This window comes from Salvelinus alpinus, chromosome 25 (assembly GCF_045679555.1).
Source record: "Salvelinus alpinus chromosome 25, SLU_Salpinus.1, whole genome shotgun sequence".
Taxonomy (NCBI): Eukaryota; Metazoa; Chordata; class Actinopteri; order Salmoniformes; family Salmonidae; genus Salvelinus; species Salvelinus alpinus.
In genome coordinates, this window is record NC_092110.1 from 33,792,510 (window position 1) to 33,811,969 (window position 19,460).

Below are 19,460 nucleotides of genomic sequence, written 5' to 3' on the forward strand. Positions count from 1 at the left end.
TCATATTTACACCACAGTGGCTGTATCTGAGTACACCGTTATTGGTCATATTTATTCCACAGTGGCTGTATCTGAGTACACCGTTATCGGTCATATTTACTCCACAGTGGCTGTATCTGAGTACACCGTTATCGGTCATATTTACTCCACAGTGGCTGTATCTGAGTACACCGTTATCGGTCATATTTACACCACAGTGGCTGTATCTGAGTACACGGTTATTGGTCATATTTACTCCACAGTGGCTGTATCTGAGTACACCGTTATCGGTCATATTTACTCCACAGTGGCTGTATCTGAGTACACCGTTATCGGTCATATTTACACCACAGTGGCTGTATCTGAGTACACCGTTATTGGTCATATTTATTCCACAGTGGCTGTATCTGAGTACACCGTTATCGTTCATATTTACTCCACAGTGGCTGTATCTGAGTACACTGTTATTGGTCATATTTACACCACAGTGGCTGTATCTGAGTACACCATTATGGGTCATATTTACACCACAGTGGCTGTATCTGAGTACACCATTATGGGTCATATTTACTCCACAGTGGCTGTATCTGAGTACACCGTTATTGGTCATATTTACTCCACAGTGGCTGTATCTGAGTACACCATTATGGGTCATATTTACTCCACAGTGGCTGTATCTGAGTACACCATTATGGGTCATATTTACTCCACAGTGGCTGTATCTGAGTACACCGTTATTGGTCATATTTACACCACAGTGGCTGTATCTCAGTACACTATCATTACTCAAGGTAGAGCTGGCATGCGCTTACAACAACAACACCATTACTGTAGCTTTTCAATCTATACTTTGCCTTTTTGTACATTCATTGCTGTAAGTAAGAGACAGAGCTCACTTGGCCTACACTTTAACATGAGTCTACCGTCTATACCATTAATCCAGCTGAATATGATGTATTCACTTGACCCATCATCCATGCTCCCAGGCCCCAGGTTAAAAGGAGTGATCGAACTCTAATTAATTAAGCTGGATAACAGCAGCCGTAGAACTGCGCCGGAGCACAGATACACCAACAGGTTTCCTGGGTGCCAGTGTCTCTTCTTATCGACTGCGCCCCTACATTCCGACACTCATTCACTCACAGTAGGCAAAGACGAAAGAGAAGTAAAACCAAAAACCATGCTGGTTAAGTGTGCCTTCAATTCTAAATAAATCACTGACAGTGTCACCAGCAAAGCACCCCCACACCATCACACCTCCTATTCCATGCTTCACAGTGGGAACCACACATGCATAGATTATCCGTTCACCTACTCTGCGTCTTACAAAGACACGGCGGTTGGAACCAAAAATCTCAAATTTGGACTCCTCACACCAAAGGACAGATTTCCAGCAGTCTAATGTCCATTGCTCTTGTTTCTTGGCCCAAGCCAATCTCTTCTTATTATTGGTGTCCTTTAGTAGTGGATTATTTGCAGCAATTATCTGCAGCAATTCGACCCGATTCACGCAGTCTCCTCTGAACAGTTGATGTTGAGATGTGTCTGTTACTTGAACTCTGTGAAACATTAATTTGGGCTGCAATCGGAGGCTGGTAACTAATGAACTTGTCCTCTGCAGCAGAGGTAACTCTGGGCCTTCCTTTCCTGTGGCGGTCCTCATGAGAGCCAGTTTCATCATAGCGCTTGATGGATTTTGCAACTTTCAAAGTCCTTGAAATTTCCAGATTGACTGACCTTCATGTCTTATTAAAGTAATGATGGACTGTCGTTTCTCTTTGCTTATTTGAGCTGTTCTTGCCATAATATGGACTTGGTCTTTAACCAAATAGGGATATCTTCTGTATACCACCCCTACCTTGTCACAACACAACTGATTGGCTCAAACGCATTAAGAAGGAAAGAAATTCCACAAATTAACTTTTAACAAGGCACACCTTGTTAATTGAAATGCATTACAGGTGACTATGAAGCTGTTTGAGAGAATGCCAAGAGTGTGCAAAGCTGTCATCAAGACAAAAGGTGGTGTCACGACTTCCGCTGAAGTCGGTCCCTCTCCTTGTTCGGGCGGCGTTCGGTGGTCGACGTCACCGGCCTTCTAGCCATCGCCAATCCACTTTTCATTTTCCATTTGTTTTGTCTTTGTTTTACACACCTGGTTTCAATCCCCCAATTACTTGTTCATTATTTAACCCTCTGTTCCCCCATGTTTTTTTGTGAGTGATTGTTTGTATGTATACGGTCCGTTATTGTGGGCTAGTTTTTGTGTTCTATATATTTGAATTCTTGAGTAAAGTACGTTCATTACTCATATCTGCTGTCCTGCGCCTGACTCCTCCACACCAGCTACACACAGGCCGATTACAGGTGGATACTTTGAAGAATCTCAAAAATAAAATATAATTTGATCTGTTTAACTGTTTTTTGGTTACTACATGATTCAATATGTGTTATTTCATAGTTTTGATGTCTTCACTATTATTCTACAATGTAGAAAATAGTCAAAATAAAGAAAAACCCTTGAATGAGTAGGTGTGTCCAAACTTTTGACTGGTACTGTTTGTCACCTCAAACCTTGTGTGTCACACCTGTTGTTTTGCAGCAACAGTCTTCCAATGACCTTCCACCTGTCACCACCACCAACAATAAAATTACATATTGTATTCTGTCTCTGTTGTTATTCAGTTAAGCCTTTACTCGACTGAACTGTAATAGATTGTGTTGTTGTTCTTACAGAGTTCCTGTGGGGGGACTCGGAGCCACTGGCCCTCTTGTCCCTTTGTGCCAGAGAGGTCCCAAACCGGAGAGCTTCATACACAGGGTCCACTTTACTGCCACAAGCTGGGGAGAGACAGCAGAGAAGAGAAGCTTGTGTCAGTCAAAACAGACAGACAAATACAATCTAGTTGTGCATCAATTCACTGTAAGCGTATTGACATTTTGAAAGGCAGGCCTATATAAATCGCTTTGGCTTGTCTCACATTGCTTTCAACAATAAAATATATTTTTTTAAGCAAACTTCCATTGTCTTATAAAGGATTGCTGAGTGTCTTCTCATCTTCAGTTTTCTCCACTGTTCATACACCTTGGTTTGTAATGACATTTATTTATCTCTAGAGTATTGTAAGGCAAAGGGACAGAAAGCGTGCTTACCAATGGGCATGACTTCTTTGATGCAGCCAAATTGCTCTGTTATCAGCAGTGGGGAGCTGTAGTACCTTCGAAAGCCCTTTGGCTGTGGAGGGGGAAAGAGAAGGGAGGGAGGAAGGGAGGGAAGGAAGGATGGAGGGCAGGACCATCATAGTGAGTGAGGGATCAATACATCAACAGGCAGTGCAGCACACCACTAGCAAAATACATTAGAGCCACTGCATAACCTAATTTCTCTATTAGTTTCCACATGCACTATGCTGTACTCTAGTCTGGGTTTGTTTCTGTTTACAACAACATCATTGTTTGGTGAGACAACAACAAGCTGGCTAAAGCAGAGGAGACATTTTAGACATATCCCAAGCCAGAACAACTGGTTAAAAGCCATTCACCATTACAGACCTCTCTGTGATCACCACCTGCTGATCACTCTCCCTACCTCAGCCATGCTAAACAATATTAAACAATGTGAAAATAAAAAATAGCTTGATGAGGGTTGAGTGAAGATGTGCATCTGGAACAGGATCAGATTAGTCCAGTAGGGTAAGCAAAAATACTTTGGTGGGTGGGCCTGCAGGAATTTGTGTGGGCCCAAAATAATATATGTTTTAAAGCAAATGTTCTGCTATTCTACACATTTTGCCATGAGTCTGAGATAAAATGCTGCAATTTTAAACCTAACTTAAGCTAGAACTTTCCCTTCGGAAAGTAGGTTAAAGCCTTATTTTAAAATGTATTTAAAAAAAAAATCATAATCAATCTACAAACAAAACCCATACTGACAAAGCAAAAAAATAGATTTTTAAAATTATACTAATTTATATATTTTTTAAACTGATATATCACATATACATAAGTATTCACACTCGTTACTCAGAACTTTGTTGAAGCACCTTCGGCAGTGATTACAGCCTCAAGTCTTCTTGGGTATGACGCTACAAGCTTGGCACACCTGTATTTGGGCAGTTTCTCCAATTATTCAATTATAACAGGCTGTCATGTGCCTTTTACTGAGGAGTGGCTTCTGTCTGGCCACTCCACCATAAAGGCCTGATTGGTGGAGTGCTGTAGAGATGGTTGTCCATCCAGAAAGTTCTCCCATCTCCACAGAGGAACTCTAGAGCTCTGTCAGAGTGACCATTGGGTTCTTGGTCACCTTCCTCACCAAGGCCCTTCTCCCGATTGCTCAGTTTGCATGGGCGGCCAGCTCTAGGAAGAGTCTTGGTGGTTCCAAACCTTCAATGGTGCAGAAATGTTTTGATACCCTTCCAAAGATCTGTGCCGCGACACAATCCTGTCTCGGAGCTCCACGGACAATTCCCCTCGACCTCATGGCTTAGTTTTTATCCTGACTTGCACTGTCAACTGTGGGACCTTATATAGACAGGTGTGTGCCTTTCCAAATCAAGTCCAATCAATTGAATTTACCACAGGTGGACTCCAATCAAGTTGTAGAAACATCTCAAGGATGATCAATGGAAACAGGATGCACCTGAGCTCAATTTCGAGTCTCATAGCAAAGGGTCTGAATACTTATGCAAATAAGGTTTTTCTGTTTTTTATTTAATACATTTGCTAAAATGTCTAAAAACCTGTGTTTGCTCTGTCATTATGGGGTATTGTGTGTAGATTGCTGAGGATTTTTTATTTTTATTATCCATTTTAGATTAAGGCTGTAACATAACAAAATATGGAAAAAGTCAAGGGGTCTGAATACTGTCAGAAAGCACTGTAGGTGTGTTGACTGTGACAATGGCACCGGATTATGAGCTGCAATACCCCATAAAGACACAGCAAAAACAGGTTTTTAGAAATTGTTGCAAATGTATAAAAAATTAAAAACAGAAATACCTTATTTACATAAGTATTCAGACCCTTTGCTCTGAGAATCGAAATTGGGCTCAGGTGCATACTGTTTCCATTGATCATCCTTGAGATGTTTCTATACTTGATTGGAGTCCACCTGTGGTAAATTCAATTGATTGGACATGATTTAGAAAGGCACACACCTGTCTATATAAGGTTCCACAGTTGACAGTGCATGTCAGAGCAAAAAACAAGCAATAAGGTCAAAGGAATTGTCCGTGGACCTCCAAGACAGGATTGTGTCGAGGCACAGACCTGGGGAAGGGTACTAAAAAATGTCTGCAGCATTGAAGGTCCCCAAGAACACAGTGGCCTCCATCATTCTTAAATGGAAGAAGTTTGGAACCACCATGAGTCTTCCTAGAGCTGGCCACCCGGCCAAACTGAGCAATCGGGGAAGAAGGGCCTTGGTGAGGGAGGTGATTAAAAGCCCGATGGTCACTCGGACAGAGCTCTAGAGTTTCTCTGTGGAGATAGGAGAACCTTCCAGAAGAACAACCACTCCACCAATCAGGCCTTTATGGTAGAGTGGCCAGATGGAAGCCACTCCTCAGTAAAAAAAGGCACATGACAGCCTGCTTGGAGTTTGCAAAAAGGCACCTAAAGACTGTCAGACCATTAGAACCAAGATTCTCTGGTCTGATGAAACCAAGATTGAACTCTTTGGCCTGAATGCCAAGCGCCACGTCTGGAGGAAACCTGGCACCATCCCTACGGTGAAGCATGGTGGTGGCAGCATCATGCTGTGGGGATGTTTTTCAGCGGCAGGGACTGGGAGAATAGTTAGGATCGAGGAAAAGATTAACGGAGAAAAGTTCAGAGAGACCTCACACAGTGGCGAAGGTTCACCTTCCAACAGGACAACAGGACCCTAAGCACACAGCCAAGACAACTCAGGAGTGGCTTCGGGACAAGTCTCTGAATGTCCTTGAGTGGCCCAGCCAGAGCCCGGACTTGAACCCGATCAAACATCTCTGGAGAGACCTGAAAATAACTGTGCAGCAACGCTCCCCATCCAACCTAAAAGTGCTTGAGAGGATCTGCAGAGAATAATTAGAGAAACTCCCAAATACAGGTGTGCCAATCTATGTTTGCCAGGTGTGCCAAGCTCAAGAAGACTTGAGGCTGTAATCGTTGCCAAAGGTGCTTCAACAAAGTACTGAGTAAAGGGTCTGAATACTTATGTAAATGTGATATTTCCGTTTTTATTTTTAATAAATTAGCAAAAATATCTTAAAACCTGTTTTTGCTTTGTCATTATGGTGTATTGTGTGTAGATTGATGAGGGAAAAAATGTATTCAATACATTTGTAACATAGCAAAATGTGGAAAAAGTCAAGGGGTATGAATACTTTCCGAAGGCACAGTATCTAACCATGACGTTTCTGTGTTACCGTCTCCCATACAATCAATATTTCCCATCAGAGATGTCATTCATACATCCAGAAAAATTACAGTGGATGGCCTCCATTTTCAGAATTTCAGTTTCTCAGAATCTCGCCCAAGAAATAGTAATTATCTTAGGCAAGGATGGTAATGTCAGTGCAATACATGACAAGACAAGTAGGTAGAATAATTAAACTACAGATGTAGGATCTTATTTTGATCACCCGGTTGCAGGAGAACTGTCCTGCAATGCAATACATTAAACTTGTGTATTTGAGGTTTAAAAAAAGGCTTCTGAAGTTTGTAATTTCCACTTTGACATTTTAGACTTGATTTTCCTTACAAAAAATGTATCAATCCATACAAAAATGTCCATTATTTATAATCCACATAATAATTCTAATAATTCCTGCTGTAGCAAACTGGCTCAAATTAAGATCCTACATCTTTAGGTGTTTATCACATACTAAGCTTATCAAAACAAGGACAGATTCACCCTGGTATCACATACAGTGAAAGGTCATTTCAAAATCGGGTTATTAACTGACAATGAAATCAACTTATTGTGTTTAGGTGCTTGGCAGCCACTCTGCCTCAACTGTACAAAGAAGAAGCATTTCTGTTTGATTACATTTTGAATAATCAACCGTGGGTTCAGGCAATCTGCATGTGTACTCTGCCTTGATTAATTCTCAATGTGCCGCGGCTGGTAATGAGAAGGTAAAAGAAGCAACTCTTGAACTTTATAAGCACCTCTGAAGTGCCACCCAATGTCAGGCCCTGTCAGAGGCAAGCTCCTTAATGAAAAGGTTGTCTGGTTGATGCATGAGACCACTGAAACTCATCTACTGAAATAACATGGAGGTTTGAATCCAGTTTGAATGGTCACTGGTCAAAAGTGTGGAATTATCCTTGTGATAGTCATGTTAACTGTTTGGGAAATATAAAAGGATGTATGTTTTAACTGACTGTGTCATACAGTACACATATTGGTGGGATAGCCTATACCTACAGTGTGAATGTTGTAGGCTGTGTTTACACAGGCAGCCCAATTCTGATCTAAAAAAAAACAAAACGAATTGGTCAGAATAGGGCTGCCTGTGTAAACGCAGCCATATTGACTGAAATACTAAGAAAGATGATTTCAGCTGTAGTATGTAAGTGGCCATTTCATATGACTATGTCTAATCTAATCTAGTCACTGTTTCACTGTTATGACATGTCATGGTGTAATATTTTGATCTTCAACTCAAACAACACATCATGATATATATTTGGTTTCATGTACTCTCTTTTTTCTCTGACCAAATTCTCTTGCCAAGAGAAATAAGCAGGGTTGAACAAATACAACCTGCCACATTTTGAGAAACCTTAATTTAGAGGCGAGCCCCACTGGGAGTATATTCTCTTTTTATGCTTGACCCCTCAACCTCATTTTCCACTCCTGAAAGCTGATCTCTATCTCCATGAGCCTCATCCTCAATGCATTAGGCAGCTCATGAAAAAAGGAAAATGGAGGGCAAAGGGAACTCTTGTCTTCCTGTATCCTGAGCAGTCCCATGGTCACGGTACACAAGGTTCACTAAACCCCAAGTCAATCCTGATTACCCCTGTTCAATCCCACCCATTCCTGGCCAGTTCTTTATTTCAGCTCAGTAATGTCCAGTTATTCCCAGTGATTCCCTGTCAATCCCAGTTAATTCCCTCCCATGCAGGCCAGGGGCACCTGGACTCTGGAGAAGTTAGTCACTGGAGAGCCAAGCAAATGGAAATCACACATGATGGAACCGCACACGCTATATATTTTCCGCGTGGGACGTGTGATTCGGTGTGAATGACTAAAAAGCCCCAGTGCAGTCGTGACTGCCAGTTCCCCAGAGTACATTGGACAACAGTGAAATGACAGATTGGTCTTGGCATTCTCTGCATTCCCTCCCCCCCCCCCCCTCATTAAAATGCAAGCTCACAGTTCACATACTGAGATAAATGAGGGAGAGTGATGAATCACACTGTATATAATGGAATTGCCTGATAATGGGAGGACACAATACAAGCTATGAAAGTGTAAGTTCAACCCAGTCAGAAATATGGATGTTTCAGATAATGGACAATAAAGTGTTCTTTTTCTAGTATTATATCACCTTTTTTTATGAGCTGCTTATTGACTCCTGTGGCAGTGGACTGTCAACACCACCATGATTATTCAATTCCGTAATTGCAGTACCGCATTACTAATCTACCTTTCATGTCTTTGTGATGAGTACATTAACCTCTGTGGAGTCCTGCCTCGCTGCACAATATGTTCCGCACCACAGCTTTAATCTGGTATTCTGGTGGGACTGTTGAGACAAATATATGTGAATCATACTAAGCAACAGGCTGTAATTGCCATGGTGTACTTCTAACAGAATGGCATATAGCACTTCAATATATTCCAATGCAATAAAAAGATTCCTCGAGGCCAGACCTATTGACCTTGGATTAATGCTTAATGCGGGGAGAAATACTGTAGGCACGAAGGGAGCTTGATGGCACCGATGATGTTAATACAACATTTTCAATACATTCTCTGGTTAGCTGGGGAGAACACTGACGACACTGATGACAATGACAGTGATAGAATATAGATGTAACTCTATGGATGATGACAGTGACGATGTCATTGATGATGACATTGATGACGACACTAATGATGACACCGGTGATGATGTCCATAGAGATACAGTATATATAATACCTTTATTCTATATTTAATTCTGTGATGATGTTCAGGCTCTTACCAGCTTGCCTTGGCAGCGTTGCGATCCCACTCCTTTCTCACACTTGTGGTGGATGCTCATCTTGCAGGCTTTGCAGCGGAGGCCATGTTTGGCTGTGTTGCCTGCCAGCATCACCACATGCTTGGAGGTGGTACCTGTCAAGAAAAGCACAACATGAAGTCCATTTCATCTTTAAAGAGCCATCAAAGTTTTGTGATGTATTCATAAATTATTTGGCTGAATTATCTACAATTTCCATGACACAATTCATTCGGCAATTCCCATGACAGAATACGATTCCCAAAACACAATTCATTCAACATTTTCCATGACAGAAAAAATAGGATACAATCACAACTACCATGTCATGTCATGTCATAACTGCTTTCATCAGACTACAGGAGAAGGAATAGAGGACAGGTGAGTTGACTCAGTTCTGTTGTAATCACGGTCGTTGCAGCTACATGTACTACTCAGACATTGCCCATTTGCAGTGCTGTCAATCTCTGACACAGCAGTGTTCACCTTGAGAGTGCAGTGGACCATACTTTTGTCTAGACTTGACCGTCTGGTTAAGGTAATCAAATCCAGTGTTAAATTAAAAACAGAACTAATATGACCTCCCTCAACCCCAAACCATGTCCCCAAACTTCCTCTTAAAGTTTCATTAAATTGGACCCAACTTAATCCAATACTCTTCCCCTCAGTGTCTAGATGCACTTCTGTTCACCTTCAATATCTTTCCCGTTTTCTGGATACAAAGGAAGTTTGATGCGAAAAATCCCCATGCGGAATGATGCCTCCTGTCTATGTGTCTACACCACTAGTGGTTTCATTGATGTATGAGTCAGAGACATTGTAATAATTGAAGACTAATTAGGCTTAATTGCGTTCGGAAGTTATGAAACAGACAATGTGACTGTCTGTAAGCAAGAGAGAGCGAGACAACAGTAGAGAGAGAGAGAGAGAGCAGAAGAGATAGAGGTTAGGGGAAGAGAGAGAGCAGAAGAGATAGAGAGCAGAAGAGAGAGATAGAGGAAGAGTGAGAAAGAGCAGAAGAGAGAGGGAGAGCAGAAGAGAGAGAGCAAAATATAGAGATGGGGAAGAGGGAGAGAGAGAGAAACAGAGAGAGAAAAAGAGAGAAAAAAGAGAGAAAGAGCAGTGGAGATGCTATAGATGGAAGGAAAGTATCATAGAAACCGACCAAAAAACAATTAGCCAAGAAATTCAAACTGTTTCTACAATAATTTTCTTCCTGCTGCTTTTGCAACAGCTAATAGGGATCCTAACAAAATACCAAATACCAAAATAAATAAAAATGTAAATAGACAACCAAAGAAAATGAACAACAATGACAAATGGTTTTATGAAGAAAGCAAAAACCTAAAAAAGGAATTGAGGAACCTATCCAACCAAAACCACAAAGACCCAGAAAAGCTGAGCCTATGCCTTCACTATGGCAAAACAATTCAACAGTACAGAAATACACCAAGAAAAAATTATGAACAGCACATCATAAATCAGCCCAATGTAATTGAAGAATCCATAGAATCTAACGACTTCTAGGAAAATTGGAACACATTAAACAAACAACAACATGAAGAGCTATCTATCCAAAATGGAGATGTATGGATAAACCCCATGTCCTATCTTGTAGGCCCTATAACAAAGAACAAACAGACAAAACATATACAGTACATGAACAAATACAAATCTTAGAATAAACTATTAAAGACTACCAGAACCCACTGGATTCTCCAATTACCTTGAATGAACGACAGGACAAAATACAAACCCCTCAACCCAAAAAGGCCTGTGGGTTGATAGTATCCTAAATGAAATTATAAAATATACAGACCACGAATTCCAATTGGCTATACTTAAACTCTTTAACATCATCCTCAGCTCTGGTATCTTCCCCAATACTGATAACCCCAATTGTCACACCCTGACCTTAGAGAGCCTTTTTATGTCTCTATTTTGGTTTGGTCAGGGTGTGATTTGGGGTGGGCATTCTATGTTCTGATTTCTATGTTTTTGTATTTCTATGTGTTGGCCGGGTATGGTTCTCAATCAGGGACAGCTGTCTATCGTTGTCTCTGATTGGGAATCATACTTAGGCTGCCTTTTCCTCTTTTGTCATTGTGGGAAGTTGACTTTGTTAGGGGCATTATAGCCCAAGTTAAGCTTCACGGCCGTTTCTATGTATATTGTTTTGTTGGCGACATCATTATAATAAAAGTATGTCCGCTCACCACGCTGCACCTTGGTCTTCCTTGAACGACGGTCGTGACACCAATCCACAAAAGTGGAGACAAATTCAACCCCAATAACTACCATGGGATATGCAACCTTGGGAAAATCCTCTGCATTATCATTAACAGGAGACTCCTACATTTCCTCAGTAAAAACAATGTCCTGAGCAAATGTCAAACTGGCTTTTTACCAAATGACTGTACTACAGATCCCATACTCGCCCTGCACACCTTTATTGACAAACAAACAAACCAAAGCATAAGCTTTTTTTATTTCAAAAAAGCTTTTGACTCAATTTGGCATGAGGGTCTGCTATATAAATTGATGGTAGGGGAAAGCGGTGTTGGGGGGGAAACCATACGACATTGTAAAATTCATGTAAACAAACAGCAAGTGTGCGGTTAAAATGGGCAAAAAACACACAGATGTCTTTCCTCAGGGCCGTGGTGTGAGACAGGGATGCAGCTTGAGCCGCACCCTCTTCAACATATATAAATTAATTGTTGAGGGCACTAGAACCATCTGTAGCACCAGGCCTCACCCTACTAGACTCTGAAGTCAAATGTTTACTGTTTGCAGACGATCTGGTGCCTCTGTCCCCAACCATGGAGGGCCTACTGCAGCACCTAGATCGTCTGCACAGATCCTGTCAGACTTGGGCTCTGGCAGTTAATTTCAGTAAAACAAAAATAATCTATTTCCAAAAAAAATCCAGTTGCCAGGACTATAAATACAAATTTCACCTAGACATTGTTGCCCTAGAGCACACAAAACACAATACCTACCTCCGCCTAAACATCAGCCCTTCAGGTAACTTGCACAAAGCTGGGAACGAGAGACAAGGCAAGAATATAACACAATAGATCAGGTAAAAGATAATACAAAGAAAAAACCAACCGTTCTTTTGTATTTTTTTGTACCATCATCTTTGAAATGCAAGAGTAAGGCCATAATGTATTATTCCAGCCCAGCTGCAATTTAGATTTTGGCCACTAACAGTGTATGTGCAAAGTTTCAGACTGATCCAATGAACCATGGCATTTCTGTTCAAAATGTTGTATCAAGACTGCCCAAATGTGCCTAATTTTTATATTAATAACTTTTCATGTTCAAAATTGTGCACTCTCCTCAAACAATAGCATGGTATTCTTTCACTGTAACAGCTACTGTAAATTGGACAGCACAGTTAGATTAACAAGATTTTAAACTTTCTGCCAATATCAGATATGTCTATGTCCAGGGAAATGTTCTTGTTACTTACAACCTTACAACCTAGTCACATAAGCCTCAACCGTCCCATGGACGGGACACCGATCCCGAAGAAGTTCCATGTGTGTCAGGTGTATACTTTTGTTTCAAAGTAGATTTGTTTAAGACTACCAAGGAACACTCTGTGTGACCCTGATTTAGCCCACTGCAGTTAAAGGTTAATTTGCCTTAGTGAGGCTGAAACCAAGGGTCAGAGGTTGAGAGCAAAGTGATATGATCCTCATGGCATATGTCTTCGGAAAAAAACGACCTTTATTTACAGAAAGCCAAAGTGTGCTGCTGATTCCTAGACCCCCCAAAATACCATTCATTAAAATTTGGCAGTCAGTCAGAAAGATAGTGCCGAGCATCTGCTATCATCACCAGGTTTCCTTCACCCAAACAATGCTCTCTCTCTCTCTACCTCTCTTTCTCTCTCTCTCTTCTGATCACACTATCTCTCTTTCTCTCTCTCTCTTCCACTATATCTCTCTTCTCTCTTTATAACAATGTGAAAATAGTTGAAGTATGAAATGGAAATTAAATAAACAGATAAATATAGGTTGTATTTACAATGGTGTTTGTGATCCACTGGTTGCCCTTTTCTTGTGATAACAGGTCACAAATCTTGCTACTGTGGTGGCACACTGTAGTATTTCACCTAATTGATATGGGAGTTTATCAAGATTGGATTTGTTTTCAAATTCTTTGTGGGTCTGTGTAATATGTGGGAAATATCTGTCTCTGATATGGTCATACAGTTTGCAGGAGGTTAGGTTGTGCAGCTTGGTTTCCACCTCATTTTGTGGGCAGTGGGCACATAGCTTGTTTACTCTTGAGAGACAGGTCTGCCGATGCAAGGCCGTACCATCTGAGTCTGTACATAGTCAAAGCTTTCGTTAATGTTGGGTATTCTGCTACTTTGTACTCTCTGTTTAGGGCCAAATAACATTCTAGTTTTCTATGTTAAAAAATATGTATTTCCAAAGTGTTATTCTTTCCAGTATAGCCAATTGATGTTTTAGTTTTTCATGATTTGGTTGGGTCTAATTGTGTTGCTGTCCTGGGGCTCTGTGGGGTTTGTTTTTGTTTGAGAGCAGAGTCCCCATACCAGCTGGCAGAGGGGACTCTTCTCCAGGTTCATCTCTCTGTAGGTGAGGGCTTTGTTATGTTTGTAGAATTGAATGGCTATTTTCTGGATTTTATTGTGGTCTTCTGTACCATTTCAGATATAGAGTTGAAATGTATTCAAGTTTGAGTTTGCATCCCAATGTTACACTTCATATACAGTACGAGTCAAAGGTTTGGACACACCTACTCTTTCAAGGATTTTTCTGTATTTTTACTATTTTCTACATTGTAGAATAATAGTGAAAACATCAAAACTATGAAATAACACATATGGAATCACGTAGAACCCCAAAACGTGTTAAACAAATATATTTTATATTTGAGATTCGTCAAAGTAGCCATCCTTTGCCTTGATGACAGCTTTACATACTCTTGGCATTCTTTCAACCAGCTTCATGAGGTAGTCACCTGGATTGCATTTCAATTAACAGGGGTTAACAAGTTAATTTGTGGAATTTCTTTCCTTCTTAATGCGTTTGAGCCAATCAGTTGTGTTGTGACAAGGTAGGGGTGGTATACAGAAGATAGCCCTATTTAGTAAAAGACCAAGTCCATATTATGGCAAGAACAGCTCAAATAAGCAGAGAAACAACAGTCCATCATTACTTTAAGACATAAAGGTGTCTTTTACACCCTGATCTGTTTCACCTGTCTTTGTGCTTGTCTCCACCCCCCTCCAGGTGTCGCCCATCTTCCCCATTATCCCCAGTGAATTTATACCTGTGTTCTCTGTTTGCCTGTTGCCAGTTCGTTTTGTTCGTCAAGCCTACCAGCACTTTCCCCCTTGCTCTGTTTCTAGTTCTCCCGGTTTTGACCATTCTGCCAGCCCGGACCCTGAGGCTGCGTGCCTTTCTGTACCTTGTCACACCACACTGGATTATTGACCTCTGCCTGCACTGACCCTAAGAATGCCTGCCATTCTGTACCTTTTGGACTCTGATCTGGATTGCTGACCTCTGCCTGCCCTTGACCTGTTATTTTGCCTGCCCCCTGTTCTAGTAATAAACTTTTGTTACTTCGACACTGTCTGCATCTGGAATTTCCCTAAAACATGATAGAAGGTCAGTCAATATGGAACATTTCAAGAACTTTGAAAGTTTCTTCAAGTGCAGTCGCAAAAACCATCAAGCGCTATGATGAAACTGGCTCTCATGAGGACCGCCATAGGAAAGGAAGACCCAAAGCTACCTCTGATGCAGAGGATAAGTTTAATAAAGTTAACTGCACCTCAGATTGCAGCCCAAATAAATGCTTCACAGAGTTCAAGTAACAGACACATCTCAACATCAACTGTTCAGAAGAGACTGTGTGAATCAGGTCTTCATGTTTGAATTGTGCAAAGAAATCGCTACTATAGGACACCAATAAAATGAAGGGACATTAGAGCGGTGGAAATCTGTCCTTTGGTTCCAACCGCCGTGTCTTTGTGAGACGCAGAGTAGGTGAACGGATGATCTCTGCATGTGCGGTTCCCACCGTGAAGCATAGAGGAGGAGGTGTGGTGGTGATTTTCTGGTGACACTGTCTGTGATTTATTTAGAATTCAAGGCACACTTTATTTATTTGTATTTTTTTTGTTACCCCCTTTTTCTCCCCAATTTTCGTGTCCTCCGAAACACGACCCACCAAGCCACACTACTTCTTGACTTCTTGTTTGCTTAACCCGGAACCCAGCCGCACCAATGTGTTGGAGGAAACACCGTACACCTGTTGACCATGTCAACGTGCATGCGCCCGGCCCGCCACAGGAGTCGCTAGAGCGTGATTGGAAAAGGACATCTCGGCCGGCCAAACTCTCCCGAAACCCAGGCGACAATGGGCCAATTGTGCACTGCCTCATGAATCTCCTGGTCGCGGCCGGCTGCGACACGGTCCGGTATCGAACCAGGATCTGTAGTGATGCAGCTAGCACTGCGATGCAGTACCTTAGACCGCTGTGCCACTCGGGAGGCCCAATTCAAGGCACACTTTAACCAGCGTGGCTACCACAACATTCTGCAGCAATACGCCATCCCATCTGGTTTGAGCTTAGTGGGACTATCATTTATTTTTCAACAGGACAAGGACCCAAAACACACCTCCAGGCTGTGTAAGGGCTATTTGACCAAGAAGGAGAGTGATGGAGTGCTGCATCAGATGACCTGGCCTCAACAATCACCCGACCTCAACCCAAATGAGATTGTTTGGGATGAGTCGGACTGCAGAGTGAAGGAAAAGCATTCAACAAGTGCTCAGTATATGTGGGAACTCTTTCAAGGCTGTTGGAAAAGCATTCCTCATGAAGCTGTTTGAGAGAATGCCAAGAGTTGTGCAAAGCTGTCATCAAAGCAAAAGGTGGCTACTTTGAAGAATCTAACATATATTTTGACTTGTTTAACACTTTTTTGGTTACTACATGATTCCATGTGTGTTATTTCATAGTTTTGATGTCTTCACTATTATTCTACAATGTAAAAAATAGTAAAATTGAAATAAAACCCTAGTAGGTGTGTCCAAATGTTTGACTGGTACTATACATCACAGAAGACTGAAATTTAACAAAACCATTTGACATAGAAACATTAGATTTCCGGTGTAAACCCCCCCCAAAAAAAATAATTATTATTAATTATGAAATTCTAACAAAATATTACACCTATGAGGCAACTAGGGGGAAATTTGGTAATTTAACTGCAGGAAAGGCGTACACATACACACTTTATCTTCAGATTTAATATAGAAGCGTAATACTTTTTAATCAAATATAGATTCAATCCTGGCCACATATACCACGCTAGTGGCATGTAGAGTGTGGCTGGCCTGAAAAACTGTAGTAAACTGATTAAACTAAATGTCCTTAATACTCGATTGTAATATCCCACGGTTTACACCCAAGCACATCTGTGTCTAGTCCATTTTTGTCTCAACCCATTTCCCTCTCTTTTCTGCCCATGTTTTGATTGGCTTTGTACAGTAGACTTTACAGTAGCATGTTCCTATGAAATATCACTGATATTTAATTCCATAGACAATGTTGCTTACATAATAATGTTAAAATGCTACATATGAGTGCCTATTCGACTGTAAGCAATATGCCATGGTGAAGCCCCACTGCCATTTGTCATTTGTCTAGCAAAACGTTTGCTTCCAGGACTTCATTGATTAATCAATGAGCACGTGTCCATGCAGCCCAGACCCTATACGCGTGTGGATATGTGAAACACAATCGATCGATTCCTTCACATCGCACAGAGGCAGAGTAAGGCCTGTTTTGTTTGACTTCTATCAGTAACTATGTTGACCTACTGCACAGGCATCATTCATAATTAACAGTGGCATCTGGATTAGCAGTGAGATGTGTTACAGGCCCAAATTATAGCAGTAAAACCTGATCCATAGGATGAGAGCTGACATGAGACATGCGGCACTGAACAAGCTGAACACACAACTCTTCCCCTCATCCCCACATACTACAGTACTTAATATAGAATTCTGTAGTAAACTGTAGTATACTGTAGAATACTATACTACACACTGTAGTATCCCTCGTTCATGTGTAGTACTTAGTATATCATTTTTTAGTATACTGTAGAATACTACACTCAATATTACATTATTATCCACACAAAAACACTGTAATAAATACTACAGAAATGTCTGCAAACACTGCAGTCCGCAAAAAAACACTACAGTATTTAATTTGCATATACCCTGTCCATTCCGCTCCCCCACATCCACATTTGTGCCACCCGTAAGAGAGAAACCTACATGCAAACCTACATGCAGAGTATAGACCATATTCATAATTCATAATTAATTATCATTCATAATAATAATCCTTATGGTTATAGAAAAGAGCAGAAGATCTGATCCCTCCATTCAGAACCGAGTCCTACCTACAGTTGAAGTTGGAAGTTTACATACACATTAGCCAAATACATTTAAACTCAGTTTTTCCCAATTCCTGACATTTAATCCTAGTAAAAAATCCCTGTCTTAGGTTAGTTAGGATCACCACTTTATTTTAAGAATGTGAAATGTAAGAATAACAGTAGAGAGAATGATTTATTTCAGCTTTTATTTCTTTCATCACATTCCCAGTGGGTCAGAAGTTTACATACACTGAATTAGTATTTGGTAGAATTGCCTTTAAATTGTTTAACTTGGGTCAGACGTTTCAGGTAGCCTTCCACAAGCTTCCCACAATAAATTGGGTGAATTTTGGCCCATTCCTCCAGACAGCGCTGGTGTAACAGAGTCAAGTTTGTAGGCCTCCTTGCTCGCACACGCTTTTACAGTTCTGCCCACAAATTTTACATGGGATTGAGGTCAGGGCTTTGTGATGGCCACTCCAATACCTTGACTTTGTTGTCCTTAAGCCATTTTGCCACAACTTTGGAAGTATGCTTGGGGTCATTGTCCATTTGGAAGACCCATTTGCGACCAGCTTTAACTTCCTGACTGATGTCTTGAGATGTTGCTTCAATATATCCACATAATTTTCCTCCCTCATGATGCCATCTATTTTGTGAAGTGCACCAGTCCCTCCTGCAGCAAAGCACCCCCACAACATGATGCTGCCACCCCCGTGCTTCACGGTTGGGATGATGTTCTTCGGCTTTCAAGCCTCCCCCTTTTTCCTCCAAACATAACGATGGTCATTATGGCCAAACAGTTCTATTTATGTTTCATCAGACAAGAGGACATTTCTCCAACAAGTACGCTCTTTGTCCCCATGTGCAGTTGCAAACCGTAATCTGGCTTTGTTATGGCGGTTTTGGAGCAGTGGCTTCTTCCTTGCTGAGTGGCCTTTCAGGTTATGTCGATATAGGACTCGTTTTACTATGGATATAGATACTTTTGTACCTGTTTCCTCCAACATCTTCACAAGGTCCTTTGCTGTCGTTCTGGGATTGATTTGCACTTTTCGCACCAAAGTACGTTCATCTCTAGGAGACAGGACGCATCTCCTTCCTGAGTGGTATGACGGCTGCGTGGTCCCATGGTGTTTATACTTGCGTACTATTGTTTGTACAGATGAACGTGGTACCTTCAGGCGTTTGGAAATTGCTCCCAAGGATGAACCAGACTTGTGGAGGTCTACAATTTATTTTCTGAGGTCTTGGCTGATTTCTTTTGATTTTCCCATGATGTCAAGCAAAGAGGCATTGAGTTTGAAGGTAGGCCTTGAAATACATCCACAGGTACACCTCCAATTGACTCAAATGATGTCAATTAGCTTATCAGAAGCTTCTAAAGCAATGACATAATTTTCTGGAATTTTCCAAGCTGTTTAAAGGCACAGTCAACTTAGTGTATGCAAACTTCTGACCCACTGGAATTGTGATACAGTGAATTATAAGTGAAATAATCTGTCTGTTAACAATTGTTGGAAAAAGTATTTGTGTCATGCACAAAGTAAATGTCTTAACCGACTTACCAAAACTATAGTTTGTTAACAAGAAATTTGTGGAGTGGTTGAAAACGAGTTTTAATGACTCCAACCTAAGTGTATGTAAACTTCCGACTTCAACTGTACCTACCTACAGTACCTACCTATACAGGTTATGGAAAATGAGCTCCTTTACTTTTTCTCCAGTAGGCTTCCTCAAGGAGAAAGCACCCCACTTCTATGTCAAAGATAATAATACAAAAACTCTTCAGTAAATACTACAGTAATGTACCCAAAAACACTACAGTAAATAC

The 19,460-nt window shown here is 41.1% G+C and overlaps 1 protein-coding gene across 3 annotated transcripts in view; it reads right to left on the reverse strand.

Annotated features, from left to right (window-relative positions):
* Nucleotides 1-19,460, reverse strand: part of stac (SH3 and cysteine rich domain) — a 50,942-nt gene that overhangs the window by 15,892 nt on the left and 15,590 nt on the right. For all 3 annotated transcript variants that reach the window (XM_071366578.1, XM_071366577.1, XM_071366580.1), the window contains 3 exons: nt 9,162-9,295; nt 3,133-3,214; nt 2,714-2,820 (listed from right to left, as the gene is read on the reverse strand). In XM_071366578.1, the coding sequence (XP_071222679.1) occupies nt 2,714-2,820; nt 3,133-3,214; nt 9,162-9,295 (323 nt within the window). The remainder of the gene's footprint in view (nt 1-2,713; nt 2,821-3,132; nt 3,215-9,161; nt 9,296-19,460) is intronic.